At 41.3% G+C, this 20,489-nt stretch overlaps 2 protein-coding genes across 2 annotated transcripts; both read left to right on the top strand.

The window, feature by feature from the left end:
• Positions 1-314: 314 nt before the first annotated feature.
• Positions 315-6,199, top strand: ropn1l (rhophilin associated tail protein 1-like; the record flags this gene model as incomplete). The annotated part of the gene is made up of 5 exons (XM_079576553.1): positions 315-445; positions 515-638; positions 727-888; positions 1,298-1,473; positions 5,079-6,199. 5 exons carry the CDS (start codon positions 315-317, stop codon positions 5,188-5,190), a joined length of 705 nt encoding a protein of 234 aa, XP_079432679.1. The 3' UTR covers positions 5,191-6,199.
• A 1,079-nt stretch (positions 6,200-7,278) lies between these two features.
• Positions 7,279-19,733, top strand: ankrd33ba (ankyrin repeat domain 33ba). The gene is made up of 6 exons (XM_079576453.1): positions 7,279-8,144; positions 14,453-14,582; positions 16,427-16,567; positions 16,648-16,789; positions 17,686-17,884; positions 18,759-19,733. The coding sequence occupies exons 1-6, from the start codon at positions 7,701-7,703 to the stop codon at positions 19,296-19,298; spliced, it is 1,596 nt and encodes a 531-aa protein (XP_079432579.1). The 5' UTR covers positions 7,279-7,700; the 3' UTR covers positions 19,299-19,733.
• Positions 19,734-20,489: the final 756 nt, after the last annotated feature.

Raw genomic sequence — 20,489 nt, 5'->3', positions numbered from 1 at the left:
GCCGATGCGTAAAAAGACGTCCAATAACCAAAGATTCACAAAGCACTTTTTCTTGGTACATTTTTTTTTGTACATAATTTTCCCTTTTCGATAAAATCAATGTCTTTTTTTGTGTGGGGTATATTAGTCCCGGGTAGACCTGTTTAAAAGTCAAGGTCTGTCCTGGATCAGAATGTTACATGTTAAAAATGATTGTGGGAAAAGTTTTCGAACTACTTCACAAAATGTTGAATGTCCAGGCAGATATTAATGCAAATTGGAGAGGGTGGACTGAACGCATTTGAATCTTTGCACATTTTCTCTTCATTATAGCCATGCCTCTTCCAGACACAATGTACTGTTCTCAGCAAATCCACATCCCCCCCGAGCTGGCAGATATTCTAAAAAATTTCACCAAGGCAGCCATCCGGACTCAACCTAAGGATATTCTTGTTTGGTCAGCAGCGTAAGTGACCCAAGGATGATTTTATTGTGCACTTGATTTTTCTTTCATTATGATTGTTCATTTTAACAGATATTTTGCTGCACTGTCTAAAGGAGAGACTCTGCCAATCAAAGACAGACTAGAGATGAATGTGGCCCCTCAGAAAACGGGCACGGGCCTTACACCAGGTTTACTGAAGACCCTACATAAATTGGTTCCTACTACAACTCTTAATTTTTTTAATTTGACACTAATTTATGCACTGTTGTCTCTGAACCTTTTTAATTTAATTATTATTTTAGCTGGGATCAAAAGAAACATGCAGCAAGGATGCTCTTGAGGACAAATGGAAGGCCTTGTGTTTGCCCAGTGAACAGATGCAGACTCTACTGCAGCTGGGAAACTTCAGCTCAGACATTGCCTGGATGGAGTTTTTTGCTTTGGGTTGCAGTGCTCTGGGTGGGGTAAGTTTTTAACCGTGTCATAACAAATAATATAATGGCCGTATTGTGTGTACATAAAGATATTTCACAATTGTTAATTTAAGGAGCCTATTAGAACTGGGACTTGCTTTGGCCCATTGGTACTGTATACTGTAAGCTCACTGTGGCACAATGACCACATGAGGGCAGTGTGGCCCCTGAGCTGAGGATGATTATTATAGGTTTACATTTCATGTCCATACTTGGATGATGTTAAGATTAATTATATTTCAACAACCTCAAATGACCAAAGTGCTGCCTGTGGTGAAGGAAAACAAGACATTCAGTGAAGACTTTCAGGACAATTACCATTTCATTGCATCGCTGAAGTACACAATGATGTTTAAGTGATTAATTATGGGGGTTTTTTTCGTCTTTTTTTTATGCGCAGACCCTGATGAGTGCCCTGAAGATTGCTTGTGAAATCCTGACAGAGGATGAAGAAGGGGGCGCTGCCAGGATACCCTTCAGTACCTTTGTCCAGCTCTACACCTACCTGGCTTATGTGGATGGAGACTTGTCAAAGGAACAAATTGACCACTTCCTTAAAAGTCTACTGCCTGAAGTGTAAGTATCATTTTGATTGATATGCCCATTTTAATGCTTTTGAATAGACAAAAAAAACTAGATGCAGTTGGGTGTGTAGATTATATTATTTTACAAAGTCAATAATTGCTGTGTTGTGCCTTGTAATATGGGATCTGAAAAATTAATGCTGTTGTACTGTCACACACCCACAAAGAGACCAACAATTTTGATCATTTTTATTAGTAAGTTTGTACTTTTTAGATCAGATCTTAAGTAAATGTGTGTGACCTGAGATGGCTTGGTTGCATTAGAGTTATGGTGTCACTAAACAGTTTCACTGAATTATGAATTTCTATCTGACAGCGACAAGCAGGATGGCATGATTAAGGTTTCCAACTTCTACCTTGGCAGAAAGTGAGAACAGGAGGATAACAATGAAGACAGGAAGAAAGGCTTAACACAATAGCAGAGTAATTAAAAAATAGTTTCAAAAACGCTATTGCTTTTAATTGCACTCACAGCCAGTCATTTCTTCAGACCTCACCGTTTAGTATTCATCATTGTCCATTTGACTGACTGGCTATTTTGAGGCAGGTTGCAATCTTTAATGAGCAGCATGAGGTGCACAAAGCTGCCTTTGCACAAATTGTCAGGCTGCAGTGGAGAATGGCTTTTATTGCCTGCTCCCTTCTGCCTGTGTTAGCTTAAGTTCATTTATCATACACACGACCCATCTCCTCACAGTCTCTTATGTATTTGGCTTATGTGCTCCTGTATTTATGCTGCCCGCCGCTGCCGCATTAAAAATAACAGCACACACGGAAACATTTTTTTTTTTTTTTACAGTAAGAGCAGGTAGGAAGTAGCTGCACAAGCTAAATGGTCAAAGCTTTTGTGTGTTGTTCACTGAGTACTGTGTTCCAAATGTGTTCAAATACTTCTTTAAGTCGTTCAGATTTGGTTGTTAGTTAAATCGCACTGAAAGGCCAAACGACCAACATTCACACACTCTTTGCTCATCTGTTTAAGTACATACTTATAAGGAAGGGCTACAAGCAATTTAGGTTGGTTTTATCAGGGCAACTTTTTCAGTTAGGTGCTCCATGACATAATTTAGGCGTACCACTTTAAAAATGCCCCTAAGCGTCCAAAAAACAGGGTTAATTTTCCCAAAGATATTAAAGAAAAATATGAGCACTACACTCTATTGTCTAAACCAGTGGTTCTCAACCTGGGGGTCGGGACCCCCAAGGGGGTCGCGAGACAAATTTGGGGGGTCACCAGATCATTTATATAAAATATACATATTTTCATTATCATATAATCTAATGTTTTATTGTAGCATGTGTTTGCTACTTTACCAGAGTACCATTATTTGATCATAGTTTGATGAATTTTATTTCAGCCATTTGTTTTTTTCTTTGTTTTTTAAGAATTATGTAGGCTAATGTTCCTATTTTTCACCGTAAAACCCGGGCGGGGGGTCACCAACCCCTTTACCTGTTATAATGGGGGTCGCGGCTCCAAAAGGTTGAGAACCACTGGTCTAAACTACGACTGTGACTATTTGTCCTTGGCGTTTGACCCACCCTTCAATGACGTGGGGTCAACCTCTCACGAGAGGAGAGTGACTCTCTATAGGGAGGTACTTGGAAAGATGTAGTGAGTTACTGGTCACTCCCAAGCAATAATTGATTCACTTGCACAAGGAGACTGAAGCACGTGAAGAAAGCTTAACAAAAGACGGCACAGTAGTACAGCGGTTAGCACTTGTGCGTCACAGCAAGAAGGTTTCGGGTTCGATTCCCACCTGGATGGGGCCTTTCTGTGTGGAGTTTGCATGTTCTCCCCGTGTCTGTGTAGGTTTCCTCTGGGTACTTCGGTTTCCCCTACCACTAAAAACATGTACAATAGGCCAGGATGAATGATATGTGCGCATAAATGAATGATTGTGGTCAGAGGGTCAGATGTGTGCAGTCGCAACAGCGCTTCTGTCAGTCTCCCCCAGGGGAAACTGAAGCTACAAAGGTATCTTACCACTTCTCCTCCTCCTCCTCCTCCTCCTCCTCCTCCTCCTCCTCCTCCTCCTCCTTCTTCTTCTTCTTCTTCTTCTTCTTCTTCTTCTTCTTCTTCTTCTTCTTCTTCTTCTTCTTCTTCTTCTTCTTCTTCTTCTTCTTCTTCTTCTTCTTCTTCTTCTTCTTCTTCTTCTTCTTCTTCTTCTTCTTCTTCTTCTTCTTCTTCTTCTTCTTCTTCTTCTTCTTCTTCTTCTTCTCGTTCTTCTCCTTCTTCCTTTCCACAACCACAACTTCCCTTTTTAAGAGACACAATTGGGCCAACCACTCTGCCACTGATTTCCTTCAGATGCATAAATCCTAATAGTAATTGTGGTGACATTATGATCATTGGAACGTTTTACACAGCTGTATCAGCATCAATAAATAACCATCCAGACAATAGGCAGATTGTATTTTGGTTGAGTGGATTCACTCATACAGTAAGCATTTTCTCCAGTGGTGGTAAAGTTTGAGGATATTGCACCAATACGATAACTGTGGGCCCTCCACCCATATGACACAGCAGAGGAAGAATTCTGTCAAGCTTTGAACCTCAGCGTGTCCTGTAAGCTACAAAGAGTTAAAAAGTAACACTGTAGTTAGTACACAACCGGTCTGGTTTCTTTTAGGATTTTTCACACTTTTCATTAGTTACTATTTCTGAGCATCTCCTAATAGACTTGATAATTGGGGGTACTAATCTAGTGGTTTCATTTGTGACAGTGGTTACAAGAAGCGTATAAAGCTTCAGAAGCAGACATTGTGTAAAGGAACCTATAGGGAATTATCTAGCCACAAAGCACATGGTGAAGAACACCAGTCTTAAAATCTAAATGATAAATAAGTGAATTTTCTCTATACAGGCAGTGACACATTCAGTGATTAACATAATGTTTAGGCTGCAGTCGAGATTATGTTCCTTTTTCTTCCACACTTCACATTTCATAAAGTGTCTGACATCTTTTAAATGCATACAACCCACAGCAGTCAGAGCACGAATGAAGGCTCTAAACTTATTCATTTCGACCGAGAGCTTCAGCTCAACATATGGTTGGACAATTTTGTGTGTGTTTCTTTGGTTTATTTTCAAAAGTGATGTCATAGCAAAGCCTCGGCTCTGGCGTTGACCTTATTGTGCAACCTCTGCTGTTTTTTGTGTGTTTTTTTTTAAACTTTGTCCATAACATCAGATCTCCAGGGACATGACAAATGTGGCAGAGCAGTGTGAAGGAGACAGGACAGCAGACAGGAAGGCCCCAGTTTAGGGATCTTCTGGGCCTTCACTGTGAACTCATGCCAGGGTAAGGAGGCAGGGAACACCGTGGATGTATGATCACCTTAAAGTATTATGTGTAGTGAGAAACAGTTGTAGAGATGTGTAAAGTAACTATACACTACTTTATAGAAATATAATAGTAGTGAAAGTAGTTGGCTTAAGGGATTCATTCCTGATATGTATTACCAAAGATCCCCCCAAATAACAAACGGCGACTCCAATGTATCTCACGCATTACCAACACTCTCAGAAAGATTACATGTCTTATCACTGTATTGTGACTCCAGGCAATAACAGATATATATTTCTTTCAGGGAACGGCAGCATGGAATGATTAAGCCTATAGACTTCATACATCAAGAGGACATGGACTCGCCATCGAGTAGTTCATCAGAAATTGTCAAAGGGGCAACACGATCAGAATGAAGATATTTATTTTGTACCATGTATCATGTCTATAAAGCAGATATGGCTTGATCTCTTCGGATGTCAACAATCCGTGTAGAAATTATAAATCCATTACCAGTGTTTCACAAAGCTTTATTCTTGGGGAGTTTCCTTGATTGGCAGAAATGTCGGAGGACTCAGAAAAGAACATAAGTACATAATAAAAAAAACAACTTGATTAAAAGTTGTTTCTGGGTGATTGGAATTAGCCAATCACTCGTTAAGATTGCTTTGCTCATCCACTTGTGAGAGCCTTCTCCCTGCCCGTCCGTCTGCTCTTATCAAGTGTTGCTCCTCTTTTTGGCCCAATTCACTGATGAGAAATAATGTGAAGAATGCCTAATCAAGCTTTTTTCTTTGAATCAGCCTGTGTTTTACCATGTCAGAGTAAACATCTCCAGGGGTAACCTTGAGAAAGATAAACACTCGCTTGTTGGGACACATCGGCACTTGTAGGAGCAGACTTATAGTAGGCCTTTGTACAGCTCTCAAGCAGCGGGTATGCACAAGTACAGGCCTGGTGCGCATGTGGGACTGCCCTGGCATTGGATAGTGCGGCATTTGAAAAAGAGATGTGACGTTCATGACTGCGTGGGCTCTTTTGAATCAGTCTTAAACGTGAACGGTTCAAACGGATGTCATTTTTTTGAATAGAAACCATTTTTATGTTGTCAATGTGTCTGATGTATTTGCTGTGGCCCACCTATTACTTGGACACCAACGGGGGAAATTACATTTGAGTAATGATTTTGGCACAGCGGGATAGTGTTTTGTTTCCGCAAAATGTTGTATTCTTTTTTGTGCCTTTCCCCCCATTTGTTGCCAGAAAATCATGTCTCTTCGAGCTGCAATCTGCAAGCATTTTGTGTGGACAAGCTCTCAGATAACCCTTTTTTGCAACCCTCTGTATTTATATTGTTTTCAAGACTTACACAGCTTGATATACTCTTGACTTGTGACTCATTTTGTCATGCTTTTATTTTGAAAATGTCTGAATAAAAATATGATAGATAAGCAAAAATGCGTATGTGTTATGTTTACATTTGTAATCTGTCTGCTATTCCCATCTACATTCAAGTGGCAAATGGACTCTACTGTTCTTGCTCAACACAGAGCAGGGGTAATTTCATTTAATTTGTGATATTTACCCGGGTCGAGCAGAAGGCAAAAGCCAGAGCACACATCTGGACTAAAGCTTTAAACATGGTTCTAAATCTCCAGCAGTGCGTAGTAGAGGAACCACAATACAGTATGTACTCAAGTAGAACCATTCCTTTTGATGAGTTATAAAGCTGACTTCATTGGAAAAAAGGCTGCACTTTACAGCACTGTAACAGCGTTGTAATAGGCAGGAAAATACACGGAGGCAGTATTTTGGTATTTTATGAATAAGCTTAACCCTAACTCAGTCTACCAAAATGATACAGGAAATATTTGATTGATAACTACCACCTCTTATAGCTTTAAATATAGGCTAATGTCTGAAGTATATAGGTGTAAATACATAGTCACCCCTCGCAGCAGCAGTCTGACACTATAGAGACAGAGGAGTCCAGGGGGAGTCAGTCCTGTCAGTGTTCTCAGCAGGGGGTAAATGGAGCCATAATAATAATGGGCTCACACTGGGACTGCCCAGAGCTCGTTTTTCCACAGCAGCCAATGCCAGCAAACTGAGATAGGCTATTAATAATGGAAGGAAGGTATATCTTCAGTAAATGTATATGTTTTTTTCACTTGCCAAATAAACCATTAAAATATTATTGTTATGCTCAAATTTAGTAAGAAACACTTATTTTAGGCCACTCATGGTCAGACAACACTGTGAGATCTATAGCCTATGTCTTAACAAAACAAAAATGCAAAAATAACAGTCATATGATTGTGTCTTTCTAAATAAACAAATCCCTAAGACTGAAGGGATATTATCCAGTGCGCGCATTGTCAGTGGAGAGTTAATCTGACATCCATAGCCTATATGGCCAGAGAGGGAGAGAGAGAAGTCCCAGTCTGACCTAATCGGATTAGGGGACTACAGGTTGACACACTGCTGTCTCTCCGCCCTGCATGGGACGCTTGTGTGCGCAGCACTTTTACTCGGCTCAATGTTGTAACTCCTCTATTCGAGTGCATGCCGCTTTTATATCGGTGCATGTGGTTTGGACGTTTGATTTCTTCCGATTCGTGTTTATTCTTCCGATTTGTTTATTGCGGAGAAGTTACTTTGTGTCATGTTCGTCGCTCTGAATCTGATAGACGCGCTCAAGTCAAATTCAAGCATGCGTAAATGACAGATGGATAAGCGTAAGCACAAAGCGATAAAGGATTGTTGTTTTAAAAACCAGCAGTGACAAGAGGAGTTGTTTGGACTTTCCATGTGAACTAACGCGCTTTCCAGCGGTCATCTGCCAGCTCTGCTTTCCCATGCCCACATGAGCCTCGCGCCAGGCTGCACTGTACCCCGGGGACAGTGTCCTGGGCTGGGGGGTTAGATGGTGCTGATCACAGACGACAGGGATGGAGGAGGCGTCTCGTCGGTCCGACTCAAACTCCAGCATCAGCCGCAGCAGCTTCTGAAAGTGCCGGGGAAAGTCACTCAAGTTCACCCTACGATCACAGAGGAGCCCCTGTCCCACAGTGAGTACCAGGGCTCGTGCCAGGAGGACGACGACGACGACGACGATGGTGATGATGAAGAAGACTTTGAGGAAGTGGACTTTGAAGACTTGGATGACTGCAGAACCATCGCGTCGGACGACTCCTTTTACCCGCCTGATGATGTGTTCGCGGACTCAGAGCGCACCCCGACCCCGGAGAGCCCCGATCCGCTGTCCTTCTTCCAGGCGTGCTGCTCCAACAATGCGGCCATCGTCAGGATCATGATTCGGCATGGGGTCAAGGAGGAGGAGGTCAAGCAAACCGACAGGAACAACAGGGTGAGAACAGTATGCTACTAGATCAGTCCCCATCAAATATGGAGACTTATTTGGTTTTAGACCAGCCTCATAACCTATACCTTGTCAAAGCAGTTCCAGCAGCAGTCACACTGGGCAGACCCAGGCAGACAGTGACCACAAGCTCTGTCACTTATGCAAACTAACCTAAGAAGCTTCTGGTATTGAGATCATTGGGCATGTGCTTGCTGCAGGTCCTGCAGGCCTTGTATAAGTATCTGGTCTGATGTAGAAACCTATTAGCTTAATTCAGACTAAACCGAGACCTACAGGATTTTATAGTCATTCAACTGTTAGATCAAATTCAAAACTCAGGGTTGAGTGTAGATCTCAAAGACTGAACAGCCCTGAGCACTAACAGTGAAACAGTGAAGCCTCTCAGAGTGGGACATTCCAGTGTGGCAGGGCGTGGGGGTCATAAAGGTGCGTTTATGTGTCTCTAAAAAAGTGTGCATTTTGTTACTTTTACAGCAGGACATCCTTGTGTGAGCGAGCAGTCCGAACATAAGACTATCAACGGCTGGTTGCATAGAATTACATAGTTTTGGCACAAACTATCTTCTTAATGTTATGTTTAAAGGCAGCTATCCAAATGCACCTATGAAACCATTCTCCTGCCATAATAGCACAGCCCAAAATAAGGCCAATCAATAATGACATTTCCCTATGCTTTGGCCATTTTAGCAATTGAGTTAGATGGTACTCAGCTCTTTATCACATGCTTTTATCATGAGCAGTTACTTATTGTTTTAAAAAGGGAATCAATGTTTCAAGCACAACACATTTGGTATAATCTGTAGTAGGCAGATTGTTTGCGTCCATTTCTTGCTTTTATATTTACAATCTCTTAACCCACATCTATAGCTTTCATTTTTTTCAAACATCAAAGTAGTGGTGGCTTGCGTCCAACCACTCCCTGTCCGTTCCTGATGTTCAGTCTGTAATCACCGGTGAGGTCATAGGAAGTACCAGTGCAGTGACATCATAGGAGAGATGTCTTCATTATTCAATTTTGGGACAGAAACAGACAAAACCCCATACAGCGACTGGCCCGGGACAGTTCAGAGGTCACCTTTTGCCACATGCATGAAGTCGATTAGCTGTGTGCAACCAGGAAGCGTTCACGTTGTTTCACTGTGTGGTGTGACCCCAGGGTTAAACCTAACAAGAGGGACATCTGAGAGTGCATGGGCCATTTAGTTGGAACACATGTATGTGATAAGTTCAGTAGTATGTATGTAACGGTCCACATGTCCATCTAAAGCTAATTCAGGGACAGGATAAGAAATGTCAACCTATTTAAAAGACAAACATTTTTATTTATTGGGTCGGTACAGTGCATGGGACACAACAGGTCACTGCATTTGTACTGCCCTCCATTGCTCCTCTCTCTTTTCACAGTGCACTCTCTGAACAGGGGTCAGTTTAGGCAACACAGCGGGACAGCTACATTCAAGTCATGGCTGCCAAGAAAAAACCTGACATTATCCCAGCCAGAGTGTCACACCGTCCAAACAGACCAATAGCGATACCAGGCCTTAGGCTAAGCTACAGCTTCGTGGCATACATTTGGCCTTGGCAGATTGTTACGCGGACGGGATGACGCTGCAAGCCAATACAGATGAGTGGAAAAATCAAAGCAACAGTCATACACATTTGATTTGATACAGCCATGTGACTGACTGTAGAGCTGTAGAGACTGAACAGGGAGGCAATTGACGACAACATGGGCCTAGTCAGCGCAAGAAAGAGAGAGCTGCTATAAGGCTTGAGCGTGACCTAGTCCTTTTATGGCAATTCAAACAATTTACTGTGGTCTAGAGCTGTACAAATTGGTGAGTGATTACAACATTTTATATGGTAATGTATGGTTATATTTTTGACCTAAATTGGGTGAAGTAAAAATCATGTTACTGCATAATTTTACTACGAAACACAAGTAGCTATACATTTTCGCCATTTTTTTTTAGAGACCCTGATTTACAAGACAAAACTTTTGTACTATCTACTTTTCTATTGATAAACAGTACCCATGGGACTTGAAGCAAACGTTTTGTCCTCTTCATCAAATCTAATCACAGCATGCACAATTTGCTATGAATATGTTGAGAGAAATGTGCCATGAAGTCAGTTAGGCTGCTGAGCGTTTTTGCTGGACTGTTATCTGGCCTCAGTGTCGTGGGTTTCAGTCCCGGTTCCAGCAGTTTGCTGAATGTCTTCCTCCTCTCTTCACGCCCTTTCACCCTTGGCTTCCCTGTAAAGCCTTTGGGTCAAAAACCTTTCAAATAATTGAGAAGTGCTCTTATCGTCTTATCACTATACTATCCTCCAGACGGCTTCTCTCTTGACTGGGTTAAGTAAGTTCGTTAATGCTGACCAACTTACCAAAGCTTTAGGCCCTGCTGTCTCTAAGAGCATTGACTTGGGCCTCCAGATTTCCAAAGCTATAGTCCAAGGGATTCCAGACTAGACATTAAGATTACCAAGTCTATTTTAACTCTCCACTTTCAACATTCTACTTAATTTATGTTACACAATACCTTTGAAGTTAATGAAATCCCTGTTTTGAACTAACAGGGTATATTGAAAGGATGTTACTCTGGAACTAGTTAAAACACAGACATAAACGACAGTGGGTCAAATGGTAGGGTTGGTTGTCGGCTGTTCAAATCCCTGCTCCTGCAGGTGCAGACTGTTGTTGTGTCCTTGGACAAGACACTTCCCCCCACCTTGCTTCTGTATGAATGTAGCGTATGTGTGTGAGTGGTTGGAAGTGGTCGGAGGGGTCAACGGTGCCGATTGGCAGCCTTGTTTCTGTCATTTTACCCCAGGGCAGCTGTTGCAACAATAGTTGCTTACTATTGATAATAATAATATAATTATTAATAGTATTACTACTATTTTATGTAGCTCTTCCACATTAACTAAAGCTACACAGTTACTAATCTCGGTCTGTAAGCCTTTCTATTCTTAGGTGTGGAGAGCCGCCAGATTACATGTAATGTGTGTGAGTGGATGTGTTATGTTAATGTGGATGTACTGGCAGTGTTCAGAGTGTACAAGCTTGGAACCTTTTGTAACAAGCAACTTTGGGATGTGCCAATAAAAAAATAAAAAAATAAGACTTAAAGTTATGGCATTGAATTGTTGGGTTTTAACTAAATTGTGTCATAAGTACATGCTTCTAAACAAATAGGGAGTCACATAAACAACGGTAACCTTTATTTGAGGAATTCGATTGCAAGAAAGCAAACTTTATTTTTAGAATTCCAGGGGCTACTGAGGAACACCTGCATCAGCTAATACTGTATTAATGCAAACTCTCCCATCAGGCAGACGTTACAGAGAAACAGATAGTCTCTCATTCCTCCCCTACTCTGTATCTCTTTTGAACAGACAACAAAGAGACAGCAAAGAGGCTGTTTTAACTGCTGAATTGTATTGCCTTATTATAATGTACTGGGCGTAACTGATTATTTTAACTGATTATGTACTTGTGGGCCCGATGTATCACTCAAAAACTTTAAAAAAAACCTGACAAATAATGGAGTAAACAGAGTTCAAATCTCATTAGAAAAAAAGAATATGTCCAAGATTCAACCTTCTTCAAAACATTTTAAGTAAAAATGCCATTTGTCACATTTTTCCAAGCCGTTATATATAAGACCATATGCCATTGCCAAAGGGATTTGACATCAATTAATTTGATGTGATGTGATGTGCTTGTAATGTGTGCAAAGGTTGTAAGCTTCACAGTACAAATAAATATAAAGGACACTGAGCGTGACTTTCCTTCAGGTTCAAAAATATCTAAACATTCGTTAAACTAATTAAGCAAAACATCTCAAACACGCTGGTGCAGGGAAACCAAATCTAGTGACTTTTCTTCACGTAATCGTTTTTGAAATTGGCTTTGTAGATCTGAACATATCATTTTGCCCTGAAACAATAATGCCCTCTGCCCAGTCCCTTGTCTTCTCAACAAACACTTGTTCTCCCTCTGAAGAAGCACCTCTGTTGATTACTGCAGACTTGTTGAGCTGCTGCTTCTGTTATTTTTGTCCTTGTCTCCCCTCCGAGGTGCTCATCAAGGGGGCCAAACCTGCTGTGATTACCTTTAGACAATTTGTTGCTGTGTTCCAGTCTCTTCAATTTTCAACCTCCTTTGCAGTGGAAAAAGTCCCAGTATGCTGCATTATAGTATAGTACTGTTAGTTAATCAAGTTTTATTTTTGGACTGATTTTGAATGTACTGTATGTAGTGCATGCATCGTGCACATAGTGGGAGAAACTATAAAAACCAGTATGTAGTTTTTATAGTAGTCGTAATAGCAGTATCAGCAGAGAGGAGAGTCTGTTGTCCATTTCATTTTGCAGTGACTGTACTTTTGTTTAAAGTCACACTGCAACATTTTAGGTTTCTATGTCTCAGGGGCAAATATCATTAAACACTCATTAACAATTATATTATTATATTTTTACTGTGGGTTATCAAAATAAAGCATGTGGAAGAGGACACACATGTATTAGAATCCTACATTTGGCTACATGTAATCACAAAACTGTAAAATCTCATGGTGCTTGTGTTACAAGTACAAGCAAGCCTGCTCAAAGACAAGTTTAATTTTTTACTATTTTCAACCAATAACAAACCCGCCCGATTTAATGATTGCTTTTAAGTCATTCTATTTACGGGGTGAAATGTCTCGCTGTATGGCTGTACTAACTCTGTATACTACCTTTGTTAAAGTAAAGTTTTAAACATGCAAGAGAAAGTAGGCTTTTGTCTGACAGCTGAGCCTGTGCCAGACACGCTTTAGGGCAAAAAACGAGTCCATACCAACTTGACTGAGCGATGCCAAGAATGCACGGTGGTGGTATGTGAATGTGGATCGGAGAGACAGTTAAATACGTCTGCCCAGGTCTGCACTAGTCCACTGAACTTTTCCCAGTCTATGCAGTCGCGTATTGTGAGGACCACCTCCATGTTTCTTCTCAAAGCTCTCATAGCTGCCAATACCATCACTGCCTCCACCGCGCGCTGACTTGTTCGGGCTCCATTCATCTCTCAGGCTGCACTGGCTCTCGGACTGCTGCGGGGAATGGTGTAACTCGGGCTCGGTGTTGACTGATTTGATTTCCATAGAGTTTCTTCAGCAAGTAGTTGGAGGAAATGGTCACTCAAATTCTTATAGCAAAAGTTATGTTTTACCTCTGAGTCCATGTTTTAGAAATAGGTGGAAGTATGCTTACTGAAATATTAAAACTGCATATTTGGGCTGTCTCACAGATATGTACCAGAATTGATAAAGTATTGCAAGCATAAATTAAATGTATGTATCCATCTCTCCTCCCAAACCTAATGATAAGGGATGATGACTTATAGCATTAGCATCACAAAGGCTGTGTAAATATACAGCAGATTTGACTATGTATAGTGTGAATTTCCCTTTTTGGTTGTATCAAATGACATAGTTATGATTCACTATATTGACCGCAGTTCTGTGCAGTTTACTTGTATTTCGACATACTTGACTTTTCCAGCACTTGGCTTTAATTAAGAGTCTCAGCAGGGAGGACAAGGAGGTTGACATTTAATTATTTAGTGCTTGAAAAACATTGCATTATACCAGCACTGCAGCCGCAAACTGCATATCCACTGAATATTAATGATATTTATTTAGTATAATTTATACTTATGGAGCATATTTGGTTTCTGTGTTGGAAATCTCAGCTCTTCCCTGCGGTGAAGCTGTTTGTCTTGGCGGCTGAGGGTCACACCTTCCGGAAAATACCCGACTTTTACAGCAGTTTTCCAGACGGCTGAGACTAACATTTACTCTCGCATCCACAGACATGAAAGAGAACCTGTCCCATCTGAGGACACGGCGTCCCATAGGAGACGCATACAGAATCAAAAAGGAGGAACATAGCTCGAGATTTGTTTGTTCGACAATAGCAGAAACATGTTTTTTTTCACACTGAGATAGTCTTAGGCTGCCTTCTCTCCTATAAGAAACTGGTAAAACTACTGTAAATGTGTTTTTTTTAAGAACATGTCCTTGGTTCTTTCTTTTGTCAATGAATATGCATTTGGTCGGTGCATATGAGGAAGAATGTCATGCATCCGTGTTATCAAAACTGTATTCTATAGAAGACATTTTTTGTACTGTGTTGTATGTCTGCACCTATTACTTTTGAATGTCCATGTCAAATGTCATTGCCTGTGAACATTCAACACATTTTTCTTACTTGTATCTTTCTCTCCCTCTCCTGTCCCAATGGTGCAGATGGGGCTGCTGGTGGCCTGTTACCAGGGTTACGTGGATGTGGTCATCGCCCTGTGCCAGTGTCCGTATCTGGACGTGAACTGGCAGGACAGCGAAGGCAACACCGCGCTCATCACTGCTGCTCAGGCAGGTAAGAGACACACCCACTCAACAGCTAAACGTGCTCAAGAAACCCAAAGTAAACAAAAGCATGTAAGATATCACTGTGATTTATGTGTTGTTTATAGTTTTATTGTTTATTGAGCTCTATAGTGTAGCAGTGTGTGTTTGTAGCCTCTTACCCCCGCCTGAACCAAGCACATTTTCTCCACTTATAAAAGCTTCTGGACTGGAAAGCAAAAGTGTAACGCCTCATTTGAAAGCTAAGACCTACAAAACTGTGTCACTTTTTTGTTGTGTTTTTTTGTCATTTTTTTTTGTCACCTTCTTGTTGCTTTTCCGACACGGTTTTTGACGCTCTTTTCTCGCTTTAGTTGTGTTTTCGTCACTTTTTTTTCCGTTTTCATCCACGTTTTTGTAGCTATTTTGATACTTTGGTGTTCTTTAAATATTTCAAATTTGGGTAAAAGGAAACTGTGAAAATGTGCTCGGTTCAGGCAGAGGATGAGAGGTTAACTACATGCGTTTTTTTTAATTTTCCTCTTCCTTCTATTCTTATGTCTACAGTTTTGTCATCAATGTTATACGGATTACTTTATCCTATTTAGCTTTTGTAACAAAAAGGCTAAATAGGATAACAAAATCTAAATAAACTAGCTGAGACCCGGCCTTCGGCCGGGCCTCGCTCGTCTCCACATTTGATATTCTGAGATTATGAGTGATTACAAAGAAATGTCCAACCCGTCACACAGTGCAGCTGTAGACCAGTGGTTCCCAACCCATGCCAAAAACTATGGCCACTACAAATGAGTAAAAGAATGAATGCAAAAAAAAATGTCAAACAAACTGCAATTGGAGTGTTTGATGCACCCGTGCTCCTTTCTTATAAACTACAACGACAATATTTTCGCTAAACTCAGGGAATAGAATTCAAGAGACAGTGGAATAATTATGGATAAATATTAGGGGTTCAGCTCTAACGCTTTGGTTCAAAGTGCAGGACCCGTGGTTTGGTGCATCACGGTAGTTTACAATCCAAAAAATAAAGAGTAGGTTTAGAAATGAAATAGCCTAATTATCGTTGTTAGACAGTATTTATAACCTTACAATAAAATTGGCAATGCTTTCCAAGCTGCTTTAGAATAAAATGTACCTCTGGGCTCAATACGTGAAAGCAAAATAGAAAACAAATGGTACAGCAGCAAAGTAAAAAAAAAGATAAAAAGAAAAAAAACTACGCAGTGCAGGCCATGCGCTCGTTAAGTTGTAGTGTCATTTTCGCTTTTACGCACACGGAGGATAAATCAGTCGGAGCAGCGCGTGTGATTAGAGGCTCGTGTTTGAGGAGGTTTTGGGCACGCACGCACACGCACACACATACGCACACGCACACACACGCACACATGGCCCGGTTGGGATGCGCACGCGCACACATACATACACACACACGCACACACACATCGCCCTGTTTGTACGCGCGCACACGCACGGCAGTCAGATCTCGTGCACTCGCGTTTTTGTGACGGCGGGTTGTCCTCGGACAGCAGCACCGCGGTCCATATGGACCCGTGGCCAATGCCCGCGAGCGGTGGGACTCGTCACGTGGGGGCCGGCCGCGGATGTAATAACACCAACCACGCACACACTCAGTACTGTCGCCAGGCTTCCTGGTGTTCCCAAACGGTCTCCCATCCCAGTCCTAACCAGGCCTTTCCCTGCTTAGCATCGGAGGAACGGTCTCCCATCCCAGTTCTAACCAGGCACTTCCCTGCTTAGCTTCAAAGTCGGTATGGGAAATAAACATGGCGGCGCCCAGGCGGCGGCCATTGAGATAGCGTTTTCTATAATAGATGGTGCTTCCTTTATGCTTTCCAGGCCACATAACAATCACCAACTACTTACTGAACTACTACTGTGGGCTGGACATCGAGAGGAGGAACTGCCACGGCTTCACTGCACTGATGAAGGCAGCCATGCAGGGAAGGGCCGACTGTGTCCGCTCACTCATGTTGGCAGGTAATGAGAAAATAAATTATATTATCAAGGTAATAAATACTACGCTAAAATAGAACCTTACAATTACGCTTTCCATTCAGGTGCTTCGCTGGATGCAAAAGACTTCGGCCGTAACTTCACTGCCAGAGAATGGGCTTTGTTCACAGGCCGATATGAGACAGCCTGGGTGATGACACGACTGATGGAGAGGCAGTGTCCGCTGCAGTTTACAGATTCATACAGGTCATTTGGTTTTCATAAGTAGCAAAATCGTTGTTTCACCCAAACAAACAAACAAAAAAAGACATACAAAAGAAAAGAAAGTTACCACAAAAAAAGTATGTGAAAAATGGCCATCCCTGAACCAATGTGAGCCCGATAAATCCTGTCAGTGTTATCTTGAAATATGCCATTAGGGAAGAAGAAATCCTGGAATAACCCGGTGAGTTAGGTAGTCAGCTGATCTCATTCCTCGGCCAGATAGTGTTGCTGAAGCTTGCCCTGATCAACTGCAGCAACCCCAGACCATAACCGTTTTTTGGTCAGGCAGTATATTAAAGTTTAGTCACTGGTCTGTGAGTCTTTCTTGTTTTCTTCAGACTCTCTAGTTCTTATACCCAAAACACATACAATTGGCTGCAAGAAGATGTTCCCAACCAAGAAAGTAACAATCACTTCTTAAAGTCAGCCTGCAGACTGTTCTCCTGTTTATTCTAAAAAACTGGAGACTACTTTCTTTGGAATTGATAGAGATAGAAGTGAGAACAGCTGGTCAGGTTATCTCAAAGTGGTATTGACCAGTGGCTTAGACTTTATCATTTTTTATTTGAGATTTATTGTTCACTAAGTTGGGTGTTTTCTTTCCAAATTTAAACATGATTTAGCTCAATTTGTTTCTATTTTACCCACTTAAGTCCTGAGCTGACTTTGATCAAGGCCTAATGGTGCTTGGAAGTAACTGAAAAAAATAACTGAAAGCCCGGGCCTGCCATTTGATCTAACGTTAGTAATATATAATTGTGATATTTTTCTAAAGTACCTTTCTTTGCTGATCTGAGCAACTAATCAGAGTCCCCAATACCTTAACTTTGACCAATGAGACAAGCTTTCCAGTGAACTCTCCTCATTTTGCCTTCCAGTTTGGAGTGGCCCCCCCTGGCGCCCCTTGTGGCCAAAGCTCAGGAGCCCCGCGGCTGCTTGCAACGCATCTCGGACACAGTGAGAAACATCTTCAGCATCGCCAACATCACGAACCCGGACGACGAGGGAGTCATCGATCACATGGTCTCCGTAACAACCGCCATGAGGAGCCCCTTCATCGCTGTGGCGTGCCATACAGTAAGTACAAAGTGGAACAAACACATAAACAAATGTATCTTGTCTGTATTTGTGCTCATTTTGTGGCTCATATTTTGATGCGGGATTATAACACTATTATAATAATTTCAGATTTACCGAATCTCCCTGTTTTTTTTTTATCAGGGAACTCAATTACTCTCAGTAATTAAAAGATATAATTAATACCAGTGTTATCTCTTAAGGGGTTTGTCACGGGAGATTACCAACACTGCAAATTGCAAACAAAAGCAAATCTTTGTTGCACCAAAACAGTGTAAATGCACCTCAGACATTTTATACTATTAAGACGTTTTTTCTTCATTTCAAGATCTAAAGATATAGGTGTCAGACTATTGATATCAAAATCAACGCCAGAAGAAGAACATGATGCAACAAAAGCCACAATAGGAGAAAGGAAAAGTATGTTGACAGAACATTTAAAGGAATAGGCCACCATTTTAACATACTGATATATGTTCTTACCTGAGCTTAGACGAGTTGATGTGTACCTGTCTGGTCTTAGTGCATGCACTCAGTCACGGAAATGTTGTTAGCGTTTAGCCTCTCCTAGCATAGGTATATAACCCCAAACTGGGGTGAAGTTAGAAGCTACAAAATCGACATGTTTGATTTTGTGTAACTACACTTGGATCTTGTAAAGGCTCACGTAGATGTATTTAAACGTGAAACAGCTTGGTAGCTTCTACCTTCACCCCAGTTTTGGAGCTATACCTTTGCTGGGAGAGGCTAAATGTTGTTGAAGCAGGTGTATTTATAGGCATAGTATTCAAGTAATAGTTAGCGGTACGGGTAAATGCTTTTCATTAAACTTTCAGAACTATTTCTTATGTATATTCAACTTGAAATATTTCAGATTTGTCCGGACAGCCCGCCCGCAGTAGGCAAACGGCGCTATGCTGTACCTGAAATCATTCGGCAGCAGCGCGTCAAAGAGCTCCTCACCATAAACCAGGACCGGACCGACACGCACCTCAAGCTCTTCCAAAACTCCCGGGTCACACTGGTCGCCAAAACCTCCAGCGACCGCCGCGCCAGTCTCCAGGTCCAAAATCTATTCCCGAGACAGCGCAGCTCCAGTTTGGTCACCTTCAACAACCCGCTGGAGCTGAGGAGGACCAGCTTGCTCCCGGTGCACATGGTACTGAGGAGGAGCAGCGTCCGACCCGGCTTTAGTATCCCCAAAGTCCGGATTTCCAAAGCCCCTCCGACGACCTACGAGCCAGAGAAGATCCGGCGGAAAAGCAGCGCTAAAGACGGAGGAGGACACTTCTTGCAAATACCAAAGTGGCGCTACAAAGAGCTCAAAGAGGAGAGGAAGAGAGCCGAGGAGGCAGAGAGACGGAGACTGGAAGCTATTACTAAACGACACCTCGCCTCTGGGAAAAGGAAATGATAGGATTGCTTTAAATGACATGATAAAATTACCAAAAAGCACAGTGGGAGCTTGTTTTTTTCATAGCCCGGAGAGAAAGCCATAAAGTTGAAAAGCAAAAAAACTGTTTTATTATTCGTTTATGCAGTTACATGCTCAGGGTAAGGATTGGATAACCAGCAGTGTCACAAAATGAGTGAAAATTGCTTTGCTTTTGTGGGCTTGTCTGTGCATCCTGAAGGCGGATTCAAGTGTGTTTTTTGGAAAATGGATCCGGTTTAATAACTGTCAACAGCATTAGAAGTGCACAACGCTTGCCCCTGGTGATGTTTACAGCCCAGGGATTTCATACTTGAAATGTTTTAGATAACTTATTTTTCATATTTATTGCTTTTTAATGGAGTCAAGATGGCCAAGTCTTTTTTTATGACAGAAATGATTTTTTGGTAGTGAATGAAACTGGATCACAGTATCTTTTTACAAAGCAACGAAATTATAATGTAATTCAATTACACTTAAACAAAAATGCATAATAGAAGCATTTTAATGACCCAAATAGCAACAGAGAGCAATAGTTTAGATATAACTTGTTTAGATTATTTGTTGAACCCCCTGAATGTAATTTTGCATTTAATTTTCTATAAGGGATCTGATCTATTCTGTGTTTTAAACACATCCACTTTATATTTCTTGTGATACAAAATTAAATGTTTTCCAGCCATAAAACCAAACCAAAACTGTACCCCACAGAGGTATTTTGGTATGTTCTGTCTGAAACATTTACCAAATTAAAATAAACACTGGTAAAATGCTTTAATTAACTTGGTCTAAATGTTGATAAGTGTCATTGATAAGTGCCACAGCATAAAGGGAAACTTTTGGGATTTATCCAAATAGAGCAGGTATGGGCAAAGTTTTTGACCCAAGGGCCACCTTAGGTTTCAATACTTTCTAGAAGGCTGGGCAGCAGTTTTTTGTTTTGTTTATTTGAGCGAGTGGGGCCAAAAGGAGTGGGCCGAAGCAAAACCTTATGAGAGCCCACCCCCGAAATCATTACAATAAAAATGTTCATATCACAAAAGTACAAAGGAACATATTACAAAGTACATAGTACAAGGAACCTAGGAACACATGCACACAGACACATAACGTACCCGTTTATGATTTAACTTTATCCAATTGTAAATACTTATCATACAATTAGAAGCATCA

Source organism: Gobius niger (assembly GCF_951799975.1).
Source record: "Gobius niger genome assembly, chromosome: 18".
Lineage (NCBI taxonomy): Eukaryota > Metazoa > Chordata > Actinopteri > Gobiiformes > Gobiidae > Gobius > Gobius niger.
This window is presented reverse-complemented; position numbering and strand designations above follow the sequence as displayed.

Bases quoted from the DNA above. Each gene is read 5' to 3' on its own strand.
- ankrd33ba (XM_079576453.1), top strand. From the start codon at position 7,701: ATGGTGCTGATCACAGACGACAGGGATGGAGGAGGCGTCTCGTCGGTC. The intron at 8,145-14,452 runs GTGAGAACAGTA...CCAATGGTGCAG, and splicing joins AAACCGACAGGAACAACAGG to ATGGGGCTGCTGGTGGCCTG. The intron at 14,583-16,426 runs GTAAGAGACACA...TATGCTTTCCAG, and splicing joins CATCACTGCTGCTCAGGCAG to GCCACATAACAATCACCAAC.